General features: G+C 47.7%; 1 protein-coding gene across 1 annotated transcript in view; it reads right to left on the bottom strand.

Moving 5' to 3' along the window:
• syne2b (spectrin repeat containing, nuclear envelope 2b) overlaps nucleotides 1-24,732 on the bottom strand; it is a 141,610-nt gene that overhangs the window by 45,342 nt on the left and 71,536 nt on the right. The window contains 20 exon segments of the mRNA XM_060052824.1: nucleotides 1,597-1,689; nucleotides 2,394-2,498; nucleotides 4,602-4,748; nucleotides 5,931-6,197; nucleotides 8,448-8,600; nucleotides 9,193-9,306; nucleotides 9,707-9,892; nucleotides 12,354-12,491; nucleotides 13,586-13,783; nucleotides 14,131-14,271; nucleotides 14,780-14,926; nucleotides 16,925-17,069; nucleotides 17,621-17,880; nucleotides 18,320-18,520; nucleotides 18,686-18,830; nucleotides 19,247-19,581; nucleotides 19,827-21,888; nucleotides 22,173-22,432; nucleotides 22,953-23,108; nucleotides 23,459-23,737. Of these exon segments, the coding sequence (XP_059908807.1) occupies nucleotides 1,597-1,689; nucleotides 2,394-2,498; nucleotides 4,602-4,748; nucleotides 5,931-6,197; nucleotides 8,448-8,600; nucleotides 9,193-9,306; nucleotides 9,707-9,892; nucleotides 12,354-12,491; nucleotides 13,586-13,783; nucleotides 14,131-14,271; nucleotides 14,780-14,926; nucleotides 16,925-17,069; nucleotides 17,621-17,880; nucleotides 18,320-18,520; nucleotides 18,686-18,830; nucleotides 19,247-19,581; nucleotides 19,827-21,888; nucleotides 22,173-22,432; nucleotides 22,953-23,108; nucleotides 23,459-23,737 (5,532 nt within the window).

Raw genomic sequence — 24,732 nt, 5'->3', positions numbered from 1 at the left:
CTAGTAATGTGTACTAGTTATGTGTTCTAGTAATGCGCACTAGTAATCTGTACTAGTAATGTGTACTAGAAGTGCGTAGTGGTAATGTGTACTAGTAATATATACTAGTAATGTGTACTAGTTATGTGTTCTAGTAATGCGCACTAGCAATCTGTACTAGTAATGTGTACTAGAAGTGCGTAGTGGTAATGTGTACTAGTAATGCGTAGGAGTACCGGGCAGTACAGAAAGCAGGAGTAGCAGGAAGTAAAATCAAATCATAGTCAAATTGTTTTAATCATAGTCAAATTGACGGCCGCTCAACAGTTCAGGTCATGCACGTTAATGAAACTAACCAGCATGAATCTGTCCCCTGGCCGAAAACCTTGCCACAGATTTCGTATTAAAAACCCTACATTTTTTTTGCTTAATTTCCGGATATTTGCAGTGGATTGGACTGCAGTTGCAAATCAAAACACTTTTATTCCGGAATCGAAATCTTGGGCAAAAGGCCATCCGGGGACATCTGTGTCCTCAGGAGACACAGAGGAGATGTAAGGTTTTCGCCGGGGCACAGATACCTGCTATTGTCCGCTTCGTTTAAGCAGGAAGGAAGGATTTGTGCTGTAAAATATAGACTGTGATTGTTCTGATTCCTGTTCCTATTGGTTCCTGCTTAGCAGGGTTTATAGATTAACCAAAAAGAGCGTAGTGAACCAATTAATCAGGTCAGTGAAAGTGTTCATTAATAAAATTAAGATCTTCGTCTTACAAAAATCGGATGCATATTTGAAGTTGATTAGGGGACATCTTTACCAGATTATCACAGCATTTGCAAATAGTTTAGATATTTGTCTGAAAACAGCATTCTCCATCAAACTCGCATCATACTTCATAAGACAGGGTTCACAAATGTGACTATTAGTACAATTGGTGTCGATATAAATTGTTTTTATTATAATTATTGTGAAACACAGTACACCAGTAGAGTTAAAGTCCATGCAAATCAATGACATAAACTTATAAACATGTTCATGCTAAATACACATGTGTCGTTCATCTCTAGTCTCTCTCTATTCTTCTCTTTGGTGTGAATAGCGTACTGTCGCTTTAATCAGTAGCTCTTCAAGTAAGCAGAACAAAAGATATTCAGGCTTATGTTGCCGTCGGATCCAAAAGAACTCAAGTCCAAGTAAAATAAATGAATCTATATTAATACAAATAAAATAATCTCATGTAAACATAGGAGCTGGCTTTAGGAGCTGGCGAAAAAAAGAAGACCTGGGAGTCCTCTTGCTGTTGTAAAAGCGCTGACGGGAGAGAGAGAGGAGGGAGAGAGGCAGAGGGGGAGAGAGGGAGAGAGCGATAGGCAAAACCAACGAGCCAGCAGAGTTCTACAACTTGTGCTACAAGGCGCTCTAGGAGAGTTCTAGAAGTCGAGGTGTGAAAAGCTCTGAGGAGGAGCTCTAGGATTGAGCGTGAGAGGTCTGGAAGGTTCTAGAGCGGTCAGCGTGCGCTACGGGGGGTGGGGGGGGGGGGGGGTGTCTAGGAGACCACGCAGCGTTGCTGGGCGGCCAGCTCGGGGTCGGGGGGGGCGGTAGACGATGATGTGTTTACCATGCTCCGGGGCTGGCTCTGGGTCCGCACCGTGCCCAGCGGCCGTGGGGGGGTGCCCGACCCGCTGGGCCCCTCGGAACGGGCCCCCGGACCCTGGGGAAGAGCAGGCGGAGGGTTACAGGGTCTTCTCAAAGTACCTTCTCCTTTAAGTCCGTTACAGGGCTGAGTTCAGGGGGTGTGGTCTAATGAGGGTCAGGGGGTGTAGACTATTGAGGATTAGGGGTGCGGTATATTGAGGGTTAGGGGTGTGGTATAATGAGCATTGGAGGGTATAATGTGGGGCCTCTTAAGTGAATGAAATATGGGATGGATTGCTCAAATGAGGTACACTTGTTCTGCTGTCGTTCACGTGTCACTTCCTGTCTCCTAGAGGAGGGTCATGTTGAGGTCCCACCCAGGTCCTGACTCATGAAATGGTTTATATAATAAAGATTTTCTTTGGATTGTTATTTATTTGTAATTGGGTTAGAACAGACCATACACAATAACCAAATGGTTAAAATCCATGCCCAATTTGAGTGAGGATCAGCAAGTTTTTCTAACACAAGTACCAATAATTATTATAATTATATATACACACTTGGATTCAATCAGCCGTTGTTCTGTTTTAGTTCCTGTTAGTTATGTTTTGATTTCTGTTAGTTCTGCTTTGGTTTCTGTTTCCACAGCAACCAAATTGAGCGATACCCAAATCAGGCAACTTGTGACAAATCAGAACTGCACTCAGCGGGCACCAATCCCAGCGGACCAGGGTCATACTCTGAGTAACGAGATGAACCCAGGTGTGGGTGCGTTACCTCTCTCTCTCCAGGTGCGGAGTCGGTCGAGCCAGCGGTGGCCAGCTGCTGTCCTGCAGGTGCTGGGGCCGTCCCACCCTCCACTGTCCCGGTATCCGTGGCAACCTGTTACCCAGCAACACCAGAAGGGAAAGTTAACATATTCAAAACTCTGCCTGAGCTTACCTGAGTAAATATACAAATGGGTTGTGGGTGTGTGCCTGTGGTTGTGTGTGCTAGCGTAGGTGAGCGTTTGTGTGCGTGTGTGTTTTTGCTTGTGTCTGTGAGTGTGTGTGTGTGTGTGTGTGTGTGTGTGTGTGGGCTAGTGTCTGTGAGCGTGTGAGCGTGTGTGCGTGTGTGTGTGTTTGAGCTAGCTTCTGTGAGTGTGTATGTGCGTGTGTATTTGTGTTTGCTAGTCTGTGAGCTTGAGTGTGTGTGCGTGTGTATGTATGTGTGCTAGCTTCTGTGAGCACGTTTGTGTCTGTCTGTGCGTGTGTGAGCGTGTGTGAGCGTCTGTGTGGGTGTATGTGCTATGTTCTATGAACGTGTCTGTACTATTTTACAGCATAACAACTCAAACATTGTTCTCTACTGCCCTCCAGAGGAAGAACCAAGTCCACAAAAGTTTTCCCCAAAGAGAGAGAAGAGGAGAGGAGAGAACAAAAGGGAGGATGCCCTTTGACCCTCACGGCGGGGTTAGAGAAACACCTTGGACCAATCACATGCGAGCAGCGAGGAGCGGTTTGAAGGACACGGTTAGTGTGAAGATTGACAAGAGGAAGTTGTCAGCAGTAGCCGCGTTTACATGGCACATCTGATCCGCATAGGTTTCTATGCGGAATAGATCTGTTCCTAAAATGTGATCCGAATGTACTGTATACATGGCAGTAACAAAAGTGTCCATATGTCTCTCGTGCACACCTGACACATCTCTGGACCGGCGGCGACATAATGGACGTCTTATCACTATTTTACATTGTGAATTTGATTTGAATGAAAGCACAGCAGGAGAGAGCTTTTCTCTGCCTGCTCCTTCAATTAAGAAGGAGGAGGACAGCACAGCTGCGTCAATTTCTCGTCCGATCTTTATATTTACCCCCACCTCCACCGCCAACAAGAGGAATTTGGTTGCGATTCCGCACCCAAGACTGGTGGGAGAGAGTGGTCTTACGGGAATTTAGTGACCAGGAATGGCGAGAAAGTTTTAGGATGAGTCGGCAGTCGTTCGTGAAGTCATTCGAGCTCATGAAGAATACATCGCCAGAGGAGGTAACTGTACGAAGAGCCATACCGTTGGCAATGAGGGTTGCCATGGTACTGTACAAGTTGGGCAGCAGCGCGGAATATAGGCTGATCGCTAATCAGTTCGGGGTGCATAAAAGTACCGTTAAAAAGTTTGTTTATATGTTCTGCAAAAGTACTAGCAGTAGGCTACTCATTTACAGTTATCTCGGACGCGCGCGGACACTACGATACGCGAACACGTCATTAATAAACACCCATGTCCCGTCGCTTAGCAACCAGACACGCTTACCGGACTACTTACGGAGTGGTAACAAAGGCGTGAATCAGGCAATAAATCCACTTTCCTTGACAGCGGTCAAGTTCGGTGTGCACAAAAGTACAGACGGAGCTCAGTGGACCAATTGCGAACTACTGCAGCTGCTCTAAGTTAAACCCCAATCTATTCGGAATAAATGTATACATGTCGATTAAAACAGACTACACCATCTCTTCTATTCGGCATAGAATTCGATGCCGAACAGATAATTGTGTTCCGAATGAGGCGTATATATGATCATTTTCTATATCACATAGAAATCTATGCGGATCAGATGTGTCCATGTAAACGCGGCTAGTAAAACAGGAAGAAGGGATTAGCGAACATCATGATGAGGTATTGTGGGTTAATTTGATGTTTCTCACGTCAGAGGGAGTAGGATAGCTTTTAAATATTTAGGGAGACATCAAACTTAAATATCATACCAATTCTTATCTCTTTATAATCTAGGGAATTGTTTCAAGTGAACAGGCCCAAAACCCACTTCTGATACAGGATGAAAGTGTTTTCGGCCTGTAAATAGACTGTAAATAGTTATGGACTAAGCCAACTATTTTTAATTCCCGGAATCCATGACACCCACAAAGTAAGTGATGAGTTACTGAAAGACAGTGAGGTCCCCCACACAGGAAGTGATGTCACCAAAACGATGCGTCGGACATCTTTACCTCGGATTTAATGCCCAGAAAAACTTCCAAGAGCCACCACAGAAGTCTTTCTCCTTCTCCCTCAGAACCCCCTGCCCCCCCCCTCTCCTCCTTCTTCCCCTCCTTTCCGGCCTGGGGCAGGCCGGCATTGCCCTGTTGCCATGGAGACAGTGGCGTGTGCAGGCAAGGTCAGACAAGGTCACTTGGCCAAGACAGTTAAATACAGCATATGAAATTTGATCAAATATGACCTATGAAATATCCTCATGACGTTTGCACAGCAAACTGGACTCATACAAACTCACAGGTCAAAGTTGATCCACACTTAAAGGTGCGGTACGTTACATTTAACAGCTAATATTTGAGTGTCGTTTGTTGGAAATGCCATGGCTATACGTCAGCTATTAGTTGACTGTTGGTCTTTATGAGACCATTGAAGACCACTCCTGCCTCCTATTTGACCAATCAGGAGCAGAGATGGAGTCGCCGTTTTTTGGCTTGTTTAGTTTCAACCTCTCGCTCTCATCTGCTCTCTTTACAACTCTTGAATCTTACCTACAGCAGCTTTAAACCTCGTAATGGACTCAGAAGGCACATGCGGATGAAGTCCCTTGGATTATCACTTGCATGTTAGTTAGCAAAAGCTTTAGCAGCCGCAGTGTTTGTGTACAGTTTGTTCCTATAGTTTGTTGTTTTTTACAACAGTAACTCAACTGCACACAAACCTATTAATCCATACGTGCTGTTATGGATTAATAGAAAGCCGAGACCACGGGACATTCAGTGGCCCTTCTGATGCTGTGGAAGAGAGTAGAATATAAAGCAGCTGTCCCACACTGGCTCTGAAACGTGAGCCCTGACACAATTATAACAATGATGGACGATAGCACGCAGAACACAACCCTGTTTATGGCTGTGTACCGCGTACCGTGTTCTGGGCCTCCGGTCACCTACGGGCCTCTCCTGCGTGGGGTCCAGTGTGTGTGGAGGATGGCTGGCTTCACCAGCCTGGTCCCAGTCAGACTGACTGCACTGTGGGGCTGGGTGAGAGCTGCCTACGCAAGCCGTCCTCCACACACACTCCACAGACAGCCCGCGTGAGTGCTTCTCAAACTTTGAAATCAACAATGCTCCAACGAAAAAATTAAATAACGGATCATACGCAGCTCGGTTTCGGGATCGTTGCGCAAGATGCCGTAGAGATAGGAATGCGCTCCGTTCGACGCACGTTCGTCACATCGGTAAAATTAGGACCGCATAATTCCGACTTCCGTCTGAAACGGTCTCTTTTCAGCCATCGAAACGACCCAATCCAAAACAGCCGCTGGGAGCTCGTCCCGCCCCTTTTACCTGCGAGGGGGCGTGTCCCGTGACCAGCCTCTGGTCAGGTGACGCCTGCTGCACGCTCTGCAGGGTCGCCCCCGACCACGTCAGCACGTCCTGCTCCAGGTGGGCGATGCGGATCACGCCCGGGTCGCCGCTGTCCCGCTGGGGGGCCTCAGTGCTCGGTAGGGGGTCCTGGGTGTCCCTTTGGGGGTCCGCTGGGCCGGGTCGGGGGTCCGCGGCTTTGGACGGGGTCGGGGTGGGGGGCTGCTGGAGGAAGAGAGCAGGAATCCTCTGTAGGAGACAAGGGAGGAGATAAGGTAAGGTCATGAAGGAGACAAGGGAGGAGATAAGGTAAGGTCATGAAGGAGTCAAGGGAGGAGATAAGGTAAGGTCATGAAGGAGACAAGGGAGGAGATAAGGTAAGGTCATGTTGGAGACAAGGGAGGAGATAAGGTAAGGTCATGAAGGAGACAAGGGAGGAGATAAGGTAAGGTCATGAAGGAGACAAGGGAGGAGATAAGGTAAGGTCATGTTGGAGACAAGGGAGGAGATAAGGTAAGGTGATGAAGGAGACAAGGGAGGAGATAAGGTAAGGTCATGAAGGAGTCAAGGGAGGAGATAAGGTAAGGTCATGAAGGAGACAAGGGAGGAGATAAGGTAAGGTCATGAAGGAGACAAGGGAGGAGATAAGGTAAGGTCATGAAGGAGACAAGGGAGGAGATAAGGTAAGGTCATGAAGGAGACAAGGGAGGAGATAAGGTAAGGTCATGAAGGAGACAAGGGAGGAGATAAGGTAAGGTCATGTTGGAGACAAGGGAGGAGATAAGGTAAGGTCATGAAGGAGACAAGGGAGGAGATAAGGTAAGGTCATGAAGGAGACAAGGGAGGAGATAAGGTAAGGTCATGTTGGAGACAAGGGAGGAGATAAGGTAAGGTGATGAAGGAGACAAGGGAGGAGATAAGGTAAGGTCATGAAGGAGACAAGGGAGGAGATAAGGTAAGGTCATGTACGAGACAAGGGAGGAGATAAGGTAAGGTCATGAAGGAGACAAGGGAGGAGATAAGGTAAGGTCATGAAGGAGACAAGGGAGGAGATAAGGTAAGGTCATGAAGGAGACAAGGGAGGAGATAAGGTAAGGTCATGTAGGAGACAAGGGAGGAGATAAGGTAAGGTTATGAAGGAGACAAGGGAGGAGATAAGGTAAGGTCATGAAGGAGACAAGGGAGGAGATAAGGTAAGGTCATGTTGGAGACAAGGGAGGAGATAAGGTAAGGTGATGAAGGAGACAAGGGAGGAGATAAGGTAAGGTCATGAAGGAGACAAGGGAGGAGATAAGGTAAGGTCATGTACGAGACAAGGGAGGAGATAAGGTAAGGTCATGAAGGAGACAAGGGAGGAGATAAGGTAAGGTCATGAAGGAGACAAGGGAGGAGATAAGGTAAGGTCATGAAGGAGACAAGGGAGGAGATAAGGTAAGGTCATGAAGGAGACAAGGGAGGAGATAAGGTAAGGTCATGAAGGAGACAAGGGAGGAGATAAGGTAAGGTCATGTAGGAGACAAGGGAGGAGATAAGGTAAGGTTATGAAGGAGACAAGGGAGGAGATAAGGTAAGGTCATGTAGGAGACAAGGGAGGACATAAGGTAAGGTTATGTAGGAGACAAGGGAGGAGATAAGGTAAGGTTATGAAGGAGACAAGGGAGGAGATAAGGTAAGGTCATGTTGGAGACAAGGGAGGAGATAAGGTAAGGTCATGTAGGAGACAAGGGAGGAGATAAGGTAAGGTGATGAAGGAGACAAGGGAGGACATAAGGTAAGGTTATGTAGGAGACAAGGGAGGAGATAAGGTAAGGTGATGAAGGAGACAAGGGAGGAGATAAGGTAAGGTCTTGTAGGAGACAAGGGAGGAGATAAGGTAAGGTCATGAAGGAGACAAGGGAGGAGATAAGGTAAGGTCATGTAGGAGACAAGGGAGGAGATAAGGTAAGGTCATGAAGGAGACAAGGGAGGAGATAAGGTAAGGTCATGAAGGAGACAAGGGAGGAGATAAGGTAAGGTCATGAAGGAGACAAGGGAGGAGATAAGGTAAGGTTAGATAATGCAGGAGATAAGTTAAAAGAGAGAGCAGAGGTAAGAGATTGTTTAGGAGATAAGGCGGAGACTCAAGTAGAGAAGAGATGATAATGCAGAATTCACGCTAAAATAAGTGCAACAGGATAATACCGGAGATAAAGTAAGATAAGGTAATGTCGCACATAAGGGAGGAAATAAGGTACGATTCGATAATGACGAAGAAGATAAGGTAGGAGATGAGGTAGGAGTTAGGGTCGAAGAAATGGTCAAGCCGTGTCAAACATACTTTAAGTGTGCACATCCTTAGATTAACAACCATCCTTCGTATCGAAGTGTTCCATTAAAATCTAATCTCATCTAATCCGAGTTTGAAACTCAACAAATCGACCGCGGACGAGACCCCGAGGTCCAGACTGGCCCAGCCGTCCCCGGCGGGCTGTCCCGTGCGCCAAGGAGGAGCCCCCTGACCTTCTCCAGCTCCATGAGCAGCGTCTGCAGCTGGTCCACCACGCCGAACACCACCAGGGTGGCCTCCAGCGGCTCGGGCAGCCCCAGGTCGGGCCTGCAGCGCTGGATCTCCACCACCGTCGTCCGCATGCACTGGACCTTCTCCTCGATCACCTGGAGGCAGGGGGACCACCGTGGAGAAGGCTTATTGATAACCACTGCTGGGTACGGATCACACTGGGGAATATTGATGCTGTCTTATGATCACATTTATTGGTAAATTATGCTTAATATTGATCACGCGTATTGATGTATTGGCTACTAATGGAACAAATTTGTCAATCTGAACTAGTAATCATGAAATATCTACATGTTCTGTTTATTTCTCATGTCCTACTTCTATATATGTGTACTTAAATACTTAAATTCTACATTTCCTGTATATTTAACGTGTACTTTGTGTGTACTTCTTGTGTACGTCTTGTATATTCACTATGTCATTCCTGTGTATTTCCTGTGTACTTCCTGTATAGGTCACGTGGATTTCCTGTGTACATCGTGTATATTTAACGTGTACTTCCTGTGCTCTTCCTGTATGCTCCCTGTAGAAGTCACGTACACTTCCTGCGTACTTCCTTTATAGGTCAAGTCTTCTTCCTGTGTACTTCCTGTATAGGTCACTAGACTTCCTGCACACTTCCTGTATAGGTCGGGTGGACTTCCTGCAAACTTCCTGTATAGGTCAGGTGTTCTTCCTGGGTCCTACCTTGAGGCTGTCCTCTCGGGGGCTGGGGAGGGTCTCTGGAGAGGACAGCAGCGCTCTGATCTCAGAGACGTTCCTCTCCATGCTCCTTACCTCCGTCTCTATCGCCTCCACCTCCTGAACACAACAGCACACAGTGAGGAGAATACACTCTGTGGGTCTGGTAGACAGGCAGGCAGGCAGGCAGGCAGACAGACAGACAGACAGACAGACAGACAGACAGACAGACAGACAGACAGACAGACAGACAATAAGATGCCAGTCAGAGGGTAAATTAATCAGTCAGTCAGTCAGACAGACTGACTAACTGACAGTAAGATGCCAGTCAGAGTCAGCCAGTCATTCAGCCAGTCATTGAGCCAACCAGACAGTCAGACAGTCAGACAGACAGACAGACAGTAAGAGGTCAGCCAGCCAGACAGACAGAGGCCAGTCAGCCAGTCAGAGGGCCAGTCAGCCAGTCAGAGGGCCAGTCAGCCAGCAGGCAGCCGGGCCGCCGGGCCGGTCCGGGACTCACGGCGGCGGTGTGCTCCAGCTGTGCGAGCGGCGCCGTGAAGCTGTCCTGGGCGGCGGCCACGTGGGCGTCGGCCTGGTCCAGCTGCTGCCGCAGCGCCGTGACGTCACAGACCCCCGCCATGCCCTCCAGCACGCCGCCCAGGCCCTGCAGGCTGGAGCGGATGTGCTGGGAGTCCTCCAGGACCATCTGGAGCACGGGTGGAGAGATAGAGCGATATACATAGAGCTATAGAGATAGAGACATAGAGTGTGATATACATAGAGATATAGAGATAGAGACATAGAGAGTGATATACATAGAGCTATAGAGATAGAGACATAGAGTGTGATATACATAGAGATATAGAGATAGAGACATAGAGAGTGATATACATAGAGATAGAGAGATAGAGACATAGAGAGTGATATACATAGAGCTATAGAGATAGAGACATAGAGTGTGATATACATAGAGATATAGAGATAGAGACATAGAGAGTGATATACATAGAGATATAGAGATAGAGACATAGAGAGTGATATACATAGAGATATAGAGATAGAGATATAGAGAGTGATATACATAGAGATAGAGAGATATGTATATAAAGAGTGATATACATAGAGATATTAGGGATAGAGATATATATATAGAGATAGAGCGATATACATAGAGATATAGAGATAGAGACATAGAGTGTGATATACATAGAGATATAGAGATATGTATATAGAGAGTGATATGCATAGAGATATAGAGATATATATATAGAGAGCGATACACATAGAGATATAGGGATAGAGATATATATATATAGAGAGTGATATACATAGAGATATAGAGATATGTATATAGAGAGTGATATACATAGAGATATAGGGATAGATATATATATATAGAGAGTGATATACATAGAGATATAGGGATAGAGATATATATATAGAGAGTGATATACATAGATATATATATATATATATAGAGAGAGTGGTATACATAGAGATATATATATAGAGAGTGATATACATGTAGATATAGAGAGATATATATAGAGAGTGATATACATAGAGATATAGAGATAGAGATATAGAGAGTGATATACATAGAGATATAGGGATAGAGATATATATATAGAGAGTGATGTACATAGAGATATAGGTTTTGAGATATAGAGAGTGATATACATAGAGATATAGAGATATATTTATAGAGAGTGATATACATAGAGATATAGGGATAGAGATATATAAATAGAGAGTGATATACATAGAGATATAGGGATAGAGATATATATATAGAGTGATATACATAAGGATACAGGGATAGAGATATATATATAGAGAGTGATATACATAGAGATATAGGGATAGAGATATATATATATATATAGAGAGAGTGATATACATAGAGATACAGGGATAGAGATATATAGAGAGTGATATACATAGAGATATAGGGATAGAGATATATATATAGAGAGTGATATACATAGAGATATGTATATATATATATAGAGAGTGATATACATAGAGATATATATATAGAGAGTGATATAAATAGAGATATAGGGATAGAGATATATATAGAGAGTGATATACATAGAGATTTAGGGATAGAGATATAGAGAGTGATATACATAGAGATATAGAGATAGAGATATAGAGAGTGATATACATAGAGATATAGGGATAGAGATATATAAATAGAGAGTGATATACATAGAGATATAGGGATAGAGATATATAGAGAGAGTGATATACATAGAGATACAGGGATAGAGATATATAGAGAGTGATATACATAGAGATATAGGGATAGAGATATATATATATAGAGAGAGTGATATACATAGAGATACAGGGATAGAGATATATAGAGAGTGATATACATAGAGATATAGGGATAGAGATATATATATATATAGAGTGATATACATATATATATATATATATATATATATATATATATATATAGAGAGAGAGAGTGATATACATATATATATATATATATATATATAGAGAGAGAGTGATATACATATATATATATATAGAGAGTGATATAAATAGAGATATAGGGATAGAGATATATATATAGAGTGATATACATAAGGATACAGGGATAGAGATATATATATAGAGAGTGATATACATAGAGATATATAGAGAGAGTGATATACATAGAGATACAGGGATAGAGATATATAGAGAGTGATATACATAGAGATATAGGGATAGAGATATATATATAGAAAGTGATATACATAGAGATATAGATATATATATATAGAGAGTGATATACATAGAGATATATGTATAGAGAGTGATATAAATAGAGATATAGGGATAGAGATATATATAGAGAGTGATATACATAGAGATATAGAGATAGAGATATAGAGAGTGATATAAATGAAGGTATAGGGATATATATATATATATATATATATATATATATATATATATATATATATATATAGATGAATAAACAAGAGTAACGAGATGGAGAGATATATATATAGATGAATATATATAAATACAGCTATGGATATATGGAAATAGATGCTGACATTAACACATAGGTGTAGATCTAGAGAGATAAAGCTATAGATAGCTATAGATATATATAGTTCCAGAGATGACTGGGGAGCATGGCGGGGCGTGTGCGTGTGCACCTTGAGGGCGTGCACGTGGCTGAACAGGCACTTGGCGGAGGTGTAGGAGCAGGGCGAGGTCAGCCAGGTCTGGGCCTCCAGCAGCCAGACCTGGGAGCTCTGGACCATCTGCTGGTGCTGCTGGAGCCACGCTGGGATCTGAGGAGAGCACACACACACACACCTCGTTAATACACACACACACACACACACACACACACACACACACACACACACACACACACACCTCGTTAATACACACACACACACACACACACACACCACGTTAACACACACACACACACACACACACACACACACACACACACACCACGTTAATACACACACACACACACACACACACACACACACACACCTCGTTAATACACACACACACACACACACACACACACACACCACGTTAATACACACACACACACACACACACACACACACACACACACACCTCGTTAATACACACACACACACACACACACACACACACACACACACACACACACACACACACCACGTTAATACACACACACACACACACACACACACCACGTTAATACACACACACACACCACGTTAATACACACACACACACCACGTTAATACACACACACACACACACACACACACACCACGTTAATACACACACACACACACACACACACACACACACACACACACACCACGTTAACACACACACACACACCACGTTAATACACACACACACACACACACACACACACACACACACACACACCACGTTAATACACACACACACACACACACACACACACACACACACACACACACACACACACACACACACTAACCACACACATAAACACATACACGTTCGTATCATATCCAAACATAAACAGATACACTCATAAATACATAAGTACATAAATAAATATAAATACACACACACACTCTCACACACACACGCCCGCACACACACTAACACACGCACACACGTTAACACACACACACACACACACACACACACACACACCACACACTATTATCCAAACATAAACAGATACACACATGTAAATAAATAAATATAAATACACTCACACACACACACACACACACACACACACACACACACACACACACACACACACACACACACACACACACACACACACACACACAAATGGACATGCACACATCTTTATCTCTGTCAACAAAAAATCAACCCTATTTCAAAGGGTGGTTTTGTAGTTCTGTGGGACCTTGGACAGGAAGCCGGTGCGCTGCTCAGCCTGCTTGGCCAGCTGTGAGTGGACCTCCTGGACGGAGCTGAGCCTCTCCTGGACGGAGCTGAGCCTCTCCTGGAGCACCAGCGCCTCCTCTGGCACCTCCAGGTACTGCAGCTCCACCTCCAGGGCGGCCAGGCAGGAGTGCCAAACGTCTAGCTCATCCCACACACGCTGGAGAGACACACGTGCACACGCACAAACACGCAGACACACACACATGGGCACACGCACACAGACACACAAACACACATTTAACGCCAACATATCACCAGTAACAGAGAGGGGACGCTGGCTACTTGCCCTGGACGTCGTGCTTCCGAGTGTGGCGCAACGCAAACAAGTCCGACTGTAATCCTACCTTTTAAAACAAGCCTCACTGTATCCAGCGTCCATTTGCGACACACTTTTCCCCACACCACTAAACCAGTGCGTCCCGCAGAGGTTTGACCCTCCATGGACGGACAGAGACGGGGGGGGGGGGGGGGACCGGTCGAGGAGGCCCCCGGGCCCCTACTCACCTTCTGGGTGCGCTCGGCCTCCGCCACGCTGGGGCTCCTCTGCTCCAGCCTCTCCCCGACCGAGCCCAGGCCGGCCCGGATCTCCGCCAGCTTGGAGCCCAGCCGGCGCAGCGGGCCGCTGTGCTCCACCGCCTCGCCCACCTGAGGACCCCCACAGGGACAGGTATCAGGACCCCGGAGGGGAGGTCTGTGCTAACGCTGCCTCACTCACTGCTTGTCTGGCGACTCTAGCTGATTGTTTCTCTCTCTCTCCCCCTCTCTCCCTCTCCCCCTCTCTCCCTCTCTCTCTCTCTCTCTCTCTCTCTCTCCAACATCCATCTCTTTCTCTATTGAAACAGGTGAGCAAAGTTTTGAACTTTTGAAACGAGGTGGATCTAATTGGTTGCGTTTTGAAGGTGAATCAATGTGACTAAATGGAGGGGGCTTTCCTTTTTTCCCAGAATACAATAAATAGATGCAATAGATGTCTAAGTGCCAAATGTCAGAACTAAAATAAATGCTTGAATGTCATCAGATAACATATTTAAACAGCCCTTCATTCCTGAAAAAAATAAAGGCGTTTAACTTAATTTTATGTTTAAAACGTTAATTTCAGAAATTTCAGATGTATTATATTTGTTTCAAAGTGTGGAACTTAAAGGAGTTCTACCTTCACTTCCACTTCCTGTATGGAATGGTTCACTTCCTGTAGTTGGCTCTCCAGCTCCAGAGGAAGTGTGTCAGAGTACTTTGTCTTTAGGCTGTCCATGATGCTCTTCAGCAAAGCCTTCTGGGTAAGCAGCTGTCTAGATATCTCCTGGGGCCAATCACAGAGACAGACCAGACATGTTAGAAGTGGAAGGACTGTTGGAGCATATGCGCGCGCGCGTGTGTGCGTGTGTGTGTATGTGTGTGTGTATGCATGTATTTGTGCGTGTGTTTGTGTGGGACGGAGAGAGTGGATCATTTAAAATGAGAATGAAATAAAGCATTTTAAATGAGTATGTCAAATGTGCACACAAAGGTTGAATAAATTATCTTGATAACAACACCGTGATACACAGGCTTGTGCTGCTCTGTTAATATTAACCTGTTTCTCCTGAAAGTACATTTAAGTGGAACATGCTACAGCTAACCAACAGCCAAAATATTACTTCCGTGTCTTGCTTCGCTTGACTCCCTTCAGGAATCTAAAGAGATAGGTATTATATCGATTTCACAAAAATAGGCACTTTAAAAGAAGTAACAAGATCAGCCTGATCCTTCGCTGTAGAACTTACTGTTCAACAGATTACACCGCCAGTCAACCCAGTCTGTCTCCTCCTCCCCTCTGCCCTCACCCATACAACCGGTCACTGCCCCCCCTTCTGGTCCACATAGTCCGGTCTCCCCCTGGTCCAGCTCAGTGATCTAACGGTCTCCCCCCCTTCTGGTCCACATAGTCCGGTCTCCCCCTGGTCCAGCTCAGTGATCTAACAGTCTCCCCCCCTCCTGGTCCACATAGTCCGGTCTCCCCCTGGTCCAGCTCAGTGATCTAACGGTCTCCCCCCCTTCTGGTCCACATAGTCCGGTCTCCCCCTGGTCCAGCTCAGTGATCTAACAGTCTCCCCCCCTCCTGGTCCACATAGTCTGGTCTCCCCCTGGTCCAGCTCAGTGATCTAACGGTCTCCCCCCCTCCTGGTCCACATAGTCTGGTCTCCCCCTGGTCCAGCTCAGTGATCTAACGGTCTCCCCCCCTCCTGGTCCACATAGTCCGGTCACCCCTGGTCCAGCTCAGCGATCTAACAGACGGCGCTCCGACTGTACGGTACAGGACGCGGACTACTGCAGACAGAGACAGGCGCACCTCGGTACCAGCCTGGGAAACAGTGTGTGTGTCCGTACGCGTGTGTGTCTCTGTGTGCGGGTATACGGTACACACTTTTGTGTGCACACCGAGTGTGTGTATGTCGGTGTGAGGGTGCTTTTGTTTGTAAGTGTCTGTTTTGAGTTGAATGAATGGGATTTGTGTGCGTGTGCGTGTGTGTGTGTGTGTGTGTGTGTGTGTGTGTGTGTGTATTAACGTGCGTTAGCGTGCGTTGGACCTAGCGCGCAGGTCCAGTACTGAACTACCTCAAGGACCAGAGGGAGGATCCAATTACGGCAGAACAAAAGCTGTCTGGTACAGGGGGGGGGGGGGGGGGGAGCACTATCAAAGAGACCCTCTTCAAGGTGGAGGGGGGAGGAGGGAGGATGGGGGAGGAGGGAGTCACCATAACAGAGGGGGGGGGGGGGGGGGGGGGGGGGGGGTGGGATGGTTCTGATTCCAACGGTTTCAACCGGAGTCTCTAACACATAAACAAAGCCCTGCTTCAAACCCTCTCAACTGTGTGTGTGTGTGTGTGTGTGTGTGTGTGTGTGTGTGTGTGTGTGTGCGTGCGTGCGTGCGTGCATGCGCGTGTGTGTTGATTCGGTCTCTTATCATTTTATTGGATGCTACCAGTTAGATTCCATGTCCAATAGTTTTTCCAAAGTGTAACTTTACGTGTTGGTCTAAACCCACTACAGAAAGGCCACAGCTAGCAAGAGAACAGTGTTTACTTCAACGAGATATCAGTAGCATGTGAACTTCATACAACAGATTTGAATGTAATGCCATGAAATAAACTGTGTTGAGATTCAATGGATTTGAAACAACTCATATTTAACTTAATAAATTTAATGTGACCTAATAACGTTGTGTCTGACCGTTATTGGAATAGGACCTCATTGAGGTGAAACCAGGTTCAGACTGAGCTGGGGGGGGGGGGGTACCCAGATTCCCCAGGCTCTCTACCTGCAGGTCCGGGTGCGGCCCATTCAGGGTAAGGTCCGCTGCCTCCAGCCACAGGCGGGCGCCCTGCAGGTCCTCCAGAACCTTCTCTCGCTCCTCCAGCTCCGAGGAGAAAAGCTCCCGGCCCGCACAGCTCCTCTCCTCCAGACTAGAGGAGCGCACACAGAGGAAGAGGAAGCGAAGGGTCGGTTGTGTTCTATCTGTAGCCACCCCTGAGACATGCTTACTGACGTCGGGCTTAATTCACCGGAGGTCCTTTTGGATAAAAGGTTCTGCTTATTGCCTTGTAATTCGTATATTTCCCTTTGTCAGTCTGTTTTATTCCTTACTTGTTTTGCACAGCATTGGAAGCCGTCTTATTGTAATGTATGGTAAGCGATGAATGGTAAATAAACTGCATTTATGTAGCGCTTTTCTAACCAGTGGCAACTCAAAGCACTTTTGTAGACCATGCAAGGCGACAGCCAGATCACAGGGAGCAGTAGAGGAGAGGTGTCTCGCTCAGGGACACCTCAACACTCTTGGAGGAGCCGGGGATCAAACTAGCAACCTTCTGGTAACCAACAAACACGCTCTACCTCCTGAGCCACATGCCGCCCCATGAACGCTGCTTGAGGACCTCTTAACGCGCACACAATATTCAACCGGAAAACGGGGAACTTTTACTTTGAAAGCGAAGTGGGGCTTCCTGTGTCTCACCTGTGGTACCGCCCCTGCATGGCCTGCACCTGCTGGCACAACGGGGTGGGCGGGGCCTGCTCCAGGTGGGCGGGGACCCCCAGCAGCCGGGCGATGCGGAGCTCCAGGGCCGAGAGGGCCCGGTGCTCCCAGTCCAGACGCTCCTGGTACTGGTCCCACAGCTGCACCTGGTCCTGGAGCTCCTCGCCGGAGGCGCTCCCCGGAGCACCTCCCGGTGCCTCCGCCTCCACCTCGTCCAACAGGGAGGAGCTTTGCTCCAGCTGGGGGGAGGACGAGGAGGAGGAAGAGGAGGTAGCAAGGGGGAGGACGAGGGGAGGACGAGGAGGAGGAGGAAGAGGAGGTAGCAAGGGGGAGGACGAGGGGAGGACGAGGAGGAAGTAAGGGGGAGGACAAAGGGAGGAGGTGAGGGGAAGGAGGGGAGGAGGTGAGGGGAGGAGGTGAGGATGAGGTTAAAAAGAAGAGGCAAAGAGGAGGGGGAGAAGTTGAAGAGGAGGAGGAGGAGGTGAAGAGGAGGGGAGGGGAGGAGAAAGTGAAGAGGAGGACATCTGTTAGAATATGTGTCTGCAGTGTGCGTTCTGCCGTGTCGCTCTAGCGATGTCTTTACAGTCCGCAGATGATCTCAAGACCCACTGCAATGAAGATGCTCTTATTTCCCTGCAGAGGACACAGTGTCGTCGCCAGACTCTGAGCTTCACTCACACTCTTGGAGATCTCGCTCCACTCAGCAGCTTTCCGGCCAGCCTGGGTGCTGAGGTCCCGGGCATCCTGCTGCAGTGTGTTCAGCTGCCACCAGAGGGCAGCCGCCGCCGCCTCCCTGTCTCCACGGCAACTCTGCTCGGGGCAGGTATCCTCCAGGGCCTCCAGGCGACCCAGGGTTGCGCCCACCTCCTCTGAGAGAGACTGCGGACACCAGAGAGAGGGTCAGAGTGATGGGAGACGAAAACGTTGTTCGATTTGGACCTTACAGATTAGACCTACAAAGTGCTTGAACGTTAGTTTTTTGTTCTCACAAATCTCAATATGTTAATCTGTTAATTGAATTCATTTAATTGGTAAAGGTGTTACCTTGAGCTGACTCTGATGCTGGCTGCAGTCGGAGAGGGAGGAGACCTTGGAGGAGAGACAGCGGGAGAGGGTTTCCTCCTGGGTGTTCACACGTTCGCTGATCTCCTCCACGCTGCACAGGTGCCTCCTGCTCTGCTCAGCACACCTGCAGAAGACATCAGGACACCCTCAGTGGTTCATGTCTGGGAGAGGTCTCACCACGCGTTGTGTACGAGGCACATACCTCGTACAGACGAGGGTTTGAGTTCTGTAAATGTCCTTAAGGACAGGTACTTCATGTCCTTAACGATAACCTCTAGGTGATTCAATTGGCTAAGAATGTCATGTGATGTATCTTCTGTTACAAAGCCTCTCCACTAACCCTAACCCTCAACCCCTACCCCTTAGCTGATACAGTACAACATGTTACAGGACAGATAGAAAGTCTGTGTATTAATAATAAATCTTGAACAAGAACGTGGAAGGTGGAGATACAACCCAAACCCCGTTGGGCTTGGTCCAGCCACATTACCATCCGGCTCTTATTCCCCTTGGTTAATGCGTTGTGCTCCAAGGTCTTACCTGGTGAGTTCCTGGGTCCGGATGAGAGCCTGGGCCCTGAAGGTGGTCATCCTCACCAAGAGACCACTCAGAACCTCCCGGTGGAGCTGCTCCACCTTCTGGGAGTTGAGGTGGGGGTGACTGGGCACCAGAGCCTGGATCTGGTCCACGTGGTCCTGGTACCGCTGCTCTAGGGATACCAGGGTTTGCTGGAGCTCCTGTAGCCCGGAGGAGCAGTCCCCCGCTGGGTCGTTGACCGGCAGGAGGGAGGCCTCTGCCTCCAGCAGGAAGTGGACGGCAGTTTGGACTCCCTGGGTGTAGCTCCTCAGGCTCTCCTTCGCACTTGTGATGTTTTTCTGTCATTAAGAAGAAAGGTATAGTTGAAATTAGATGCCTATTGTTATAGAATAAATCAAGTTTCCTCCAAACAATCCAGGAACAGGCAAATCTTTTTAGGAAAGCCACTAAATATGCAAGATGTTTATATCGCCATTTATTGCTTGGTTGCTTTGTACAAATGCTCTGCATGGTTTTAACTATTAAATTGATGATGAATGATGAAATAAATAATAATCCCAAATAAATCCAACGAATCACTTGCCATTCGGGACTCGCATTCTTGCAGCACCGTATTCTTCAAGGTCACAAGATCCCGAGATCTACTTTCCTGGCCGTTGCCTTTCCTCTGCTCCAAGATCTCATACTCTTTCACTTTGTACTCCAAGATCTTGTTCATAGACAACATCCTGCGCTCCTCCTTCACCATCTCCGCCTCCTTTGGCTCCGACACAACCGGGGACCGCAGCTGCCTCAGGGTGGCGTCCAACAGGCCACGCGTGGACCTCCACTCTGTCTGGAGGTCCAGTTCTTTGAGGACGTTCCACTGCACGATAACGAGGTTGTTGCGCACCACCACCTCCCAGTCGTCCATTTTCTCCACGACCTGCTCCAGTCTCTGGCGCTCCACCGTCAGCTGGGAGGGGTACAGGTCTGAGGAGATACTCTGGAGCTTCCCGCCAGCGTCTTCGCTCATGGCCTTCACCAGAGGGAACCGGGCAAGGAGGGAGTTGCACATCCTGTACCTCTCTCCCACTCCTCGGCTCTCCTCCTTGGTCTGGAAGATCTCCTGCTCCATGTTGTCCTGGATGTCCTCCATGCTCTGCCTCAGGTTGAGGTAGCACTCGTGATCCCTGGCCTTCTGGTCCAGCTTGGACATCTTGCCGTAAAGCTCCCAGTTAACGGATAAGAGTTCCCTCCTCTTACCCAGCGGGATGCTGACATGGAGCTGGTCCACCTGGCTCTTGTGCTCGACTATCATGTGTCTTAAGGCTTCCATGGTGCGCAGGGACTCTCTGGTGACAGGGAAGCGGTGTCTGTTGAGGTCAACCAGCATTTGCCTCAGATTTTTCTCCAAGGCAGCCACCTTCTGCTCGGATGCTTCTTGAGTCTGTACACGCGACTCCAGGTCTTGTTTCTTGGTCAATGCGTAGCTGGTGATGTCGGTGATGTCCTCCTTGAGGTCGGTCAGCTTTGCATGCAGGAAACGGTTCTCTGTGGCGCTCAGCTCAGAGAAGATGTCTTTGCTCTTCATGAGAAGAGCCTCACAAACTGCACTTTGCTTCTCAGCATCGGCCAGGGTCTCCCAGATCTGACGAGATTGGCGGTCAAAACCAGACACAGAAACGTCCTCCTCTCCTCTTCTGGACGCCTTCTGGAGGAAGTACCACACCACCCAGGCCTCCACGTCGGCGATCTGCTCGGACATCTTCTCTCGGTTTTGCAGGCCGGACTCGATCTCCCTCACAGCTGTTGTCAGATCCTCGGTGGTGGACATCGAGAGTAGATTGAGGTCTTCCAGGGAAGAGCGTACCATGGGCACCTCCTTTTCCTGGTCCATCTGGGGAAAGAGCTCCGTCACCTCCTCCAGCAGTACCTCCAACTGGCCCTGCTTCACCATCACCTCTGACTGCAACTTCTTCAGGTCTCTGATCTGCCGGTGGACGTCCTCAGGGAGGAGAGCGATCTTCCCCCTCTTCGTCTTGATGTGAACCTCCGTCTGCTTCGCCCAAATGAAGGCATCTCGGATCACCCTCACAATCTTCTCCAAGGTGGGGTTAGTGCTGCTGGGGGTCTGGGAGGCCAGGCGCTCCGCTGTCTGCTCAAACTGCAGTTTGGTCTTTTGGAGCCGTTGCTCCGTCTTCGTTGATTGGTTCTCCCCCTGCCGGGAGCTCTGGTCTAGCGCATCTGACGCCTGCAGGAGGAGGAGGTACCTCTGCTGGGTGGCAGCCAGCACAGCGCTGGCCACCATGAGTTCCTGGGCCCTCGTTGGGTCCCACTCCGGGGTGGCTGGAGCCTCGAGGCACATGCTGACGTCCTCCAGTTGTTCCTCAATACTTGACATCTCATATAGAAAGGTGCTTGAGTCGCACGAGATGGCCTTCAAGGCATGAAGGCTCCTCTCTGTAGCGTTCTCCAGGCTTCTCCACCGGTCTTGTAGTGCCCTCAGCTGTCTCTGCACGGTTCCTTGGTTAGAGGGGCTCAGGTGGGGCACGAGCTCAGAGTGGGTGAGGACCAGTTCTCCAAGAACCGTCCTGTTCTCCTCCATATGTCGTAGGAAGGAGTGCAGACGCTCCTCCTCATTGGAGCTGGTCTCCTCTGGAACTCTGCAGGAGGCACAAGGAGTCAGTTAGTGTCAGTTAAAGTCAGTTCATTATTTAACTCTTTTGTCATTTAGGAGAGGCATTAATCCCAAAAGTGATCAATACTGTTTTGACTCCAATTAAAATTCTGCGTTTACATTTAATTTCTACTACTCATTGAGCACATATGTTTGTATATCTCTTTCTGATATTTATTAATATAACTGTCCCTCAGTGACGTCTCATCGTCATAAAATCAGCCAAACAACTTAAATTCAAATACTCTCAACAGCTTCATGAACACTCACCGGCCTCCAGCCTCCAGCTCTGTCTCCAGTCCCTCCAGGGTGGCCCTCGCGACCTCCGTCTGCCCGGTGTAGAGGCTCACCAGCCGGAGACGAGCCTCCTTACTCCGGACCAGGGTGGAGGAGTCCCCGACCGCAGCGCTCCACTGACCCTCAAGGTGCTCCAGCTCCTCCTGCTGACCCGGCCCAGCAGCCCCCCCCTCCAGCTCCGGGCTGGGCCGGGTCAGCAGCGAGACCTGGGTCTGGGACGCTCTGAGGCACTCCTGGAGACACGACACGACACACACACACACACGACACACACACACGGAGTGGTCAGCATCAGAAGATGGTGGAGATTGACCCCGGGGGGTATTGGATTAAAAGCGGACGTACAAAGTTACAATATAATTTTAAAAAGTACTACTTCATTTGTTTCACTGCTCCTACTTCAGCAGTAAAATGGCTGAAGGTATGAAAGAGAAATAACGTTTGTTTTGATGAATGGTTGTCCGAGGCGGAAACCAGAGGGCAGGAACTTCAATTCTAAATGAAGGTAGTGGGCACTTCCTTATCCTTCCTTATTGTCAATTATGATGCCCAAACACTTGACTGGACTTAACCATCTCAGCACCAAAAGGTTACGGGTTTGATCCCCAATGATCATCTCCCCTAACCCCTACCTGCTCAATGATTCATGTGACTGAAACATATGTTGAATAACTAAATAGTCAAATCTAATTTTGCTCAGAGATATGTTGGAGATAATGCTTAGCTGTCTGCCCTGTTGAGATGACTCCTTACCTGGGCCTCTTCCAATTGCAGGGCCATAGCTTCTGGGCTGAGGTCTGTCGGTCGGTTCCTGCAGGCCAGAACTCTGGTCTCCAGCCTGTTGAGACGAACCTCCAGGTCCCTGATGGACGTATCCAGAACCGGTGCCGGGTCCTCCTCAAGCTCTCCCTTCAGGATGGAAAACAAGAACCAAAGGTGGGTGGACTTTAACTGGTTGTGGACGGGTGGTGGATGACAGCAGGCTGCAATAGGGTGTAGCAGGGGGATAACTTCGAACATACGTTTGTCAACTCTACCATTAGCAATTCGTAGTTTACTAATTTCATCCAAAGCGAGATAGATTAAACATAGATCCATGTCGTTAAGGAGCAGGTAGAGGTTAGGGGGCATCTTGCTCTAGGATGCCTACAGGTAGTCTGTGGACACGGGGATCAAACCCAGAACCTTTTGGCTGAAAGTTGGACACCCTCGCCACTATACTCCCCCCCCCCCCCCCCCCCCCGGGTACGAAGGCCTACCTTCAGGATGAGACAATCAGGTCCAGTCCCGAGAAGCTGGTGGACCTCTGAGAGCACATCCTCCATGGGCTGGTCTTCGGGTCCCTCCAGAACCGGGCCGCTGGTGTAGACCAGACCAGCTGAAAGGGTACCCTGGGTTTCCCCTGTAGGAAGGACCTCCACCAGGACTTTCTCCTCAGATCTCAAACCCTCATCTGAAGGTCTCACACCATCAGGTGTGGACCCCAGTGGTACTGCTCGTGATCCCGGCTTATTTTCTGTGCTCTGGGACTGATGGGTCTGTGAGGGATGAACGAAAAACATTTAACCAAAGACAGGATACAGCTTGAGGCGACTAGATGATCATCTAACTGTCAAACAGAAAGAACTACCTTGAATTATTTCTGGATGTTTTTGGATGATAATATTGCAAAGGAAAGTGTTTCTGAATTGAATCTACTTTTATATCTCCTACCTAATTCCTTCAACGCTCCTTTCAACCATAACTGGTAATACAATTATATGTGAAACAGCTCTTACGACTCCTACGACTCCCTAGCCCTAAGTAAAATAAAAACCCAATAACAGCGACCGTTGGAAAGAGGGGACTGACTCATAGACTGCAATGTGTGGATACAAAAGAGGATATCCATTACGCCCCTGAAGCCACACAGAGCGGTGTGTACCTCCCTCCCTCTCCTGGTCTTCCTCTCTTCCTGCCTCTCATACCACTGATGCCTCTGTCTTTTTGCATTCTCTTCCCCACTATCCTCTTTCTCTCCATCTCTCTCTCTCCTTTCTCTATCGCTCCTCCTTTATCTCTCTTCTGCTACCCTTTCTCTCCCCTTCTCTTTGTTTTCATCATCAATCTGCAGAAAGCCCAAAAGAGGAGCAATTATATTCTATCCATCTCAATTTAATTTAGTTCCATTTTCTTTTAGATTTTTTAGCCATCCAAGTGAGAATAAAAATGGAAGTCTGCATACGGATACCAGTTAGACACAAAGTGACCAGAACAGGAGGAACTGTTCACTACACCGTTAGTATGCAGGTGGCCAAGATGATGAATAGTGAGGCCCAGGAAAGGGATTTTTAAGAACTTGAATGATGATAAATGTAAAATAAATGCAAAGCAACTTTTTAAGCATAACAAACAGTGCCATTAATGACATACAGTGCCACTATGTCTTACAATGCTTTAAAAAAAACATTGCATTCATACGCCTCTCTGAATGCTCAACTCTGACAGACGTAAATTGATATGACAGATAATGACATAAACACGGTGACTTTAA

Source organism: Gadus macrocephalus, chromosome 5 (assembly GCF_031168955.1).
Source record: "Gadus macrocephalus chromosome 5, ASM3116895v1".
Classification (NCBI taxonomy): Eukaryota; Metazoa; Chordata; class Actinopteri; order Gadiformes; family Gadidae; genus Gadus; species Gadus macrocephalus.
The sequence above is the reverse complement of the archived record's forward strand: the minus strand, read 5'-3'. Positions and strand labels throughout refer to the sequence as shown.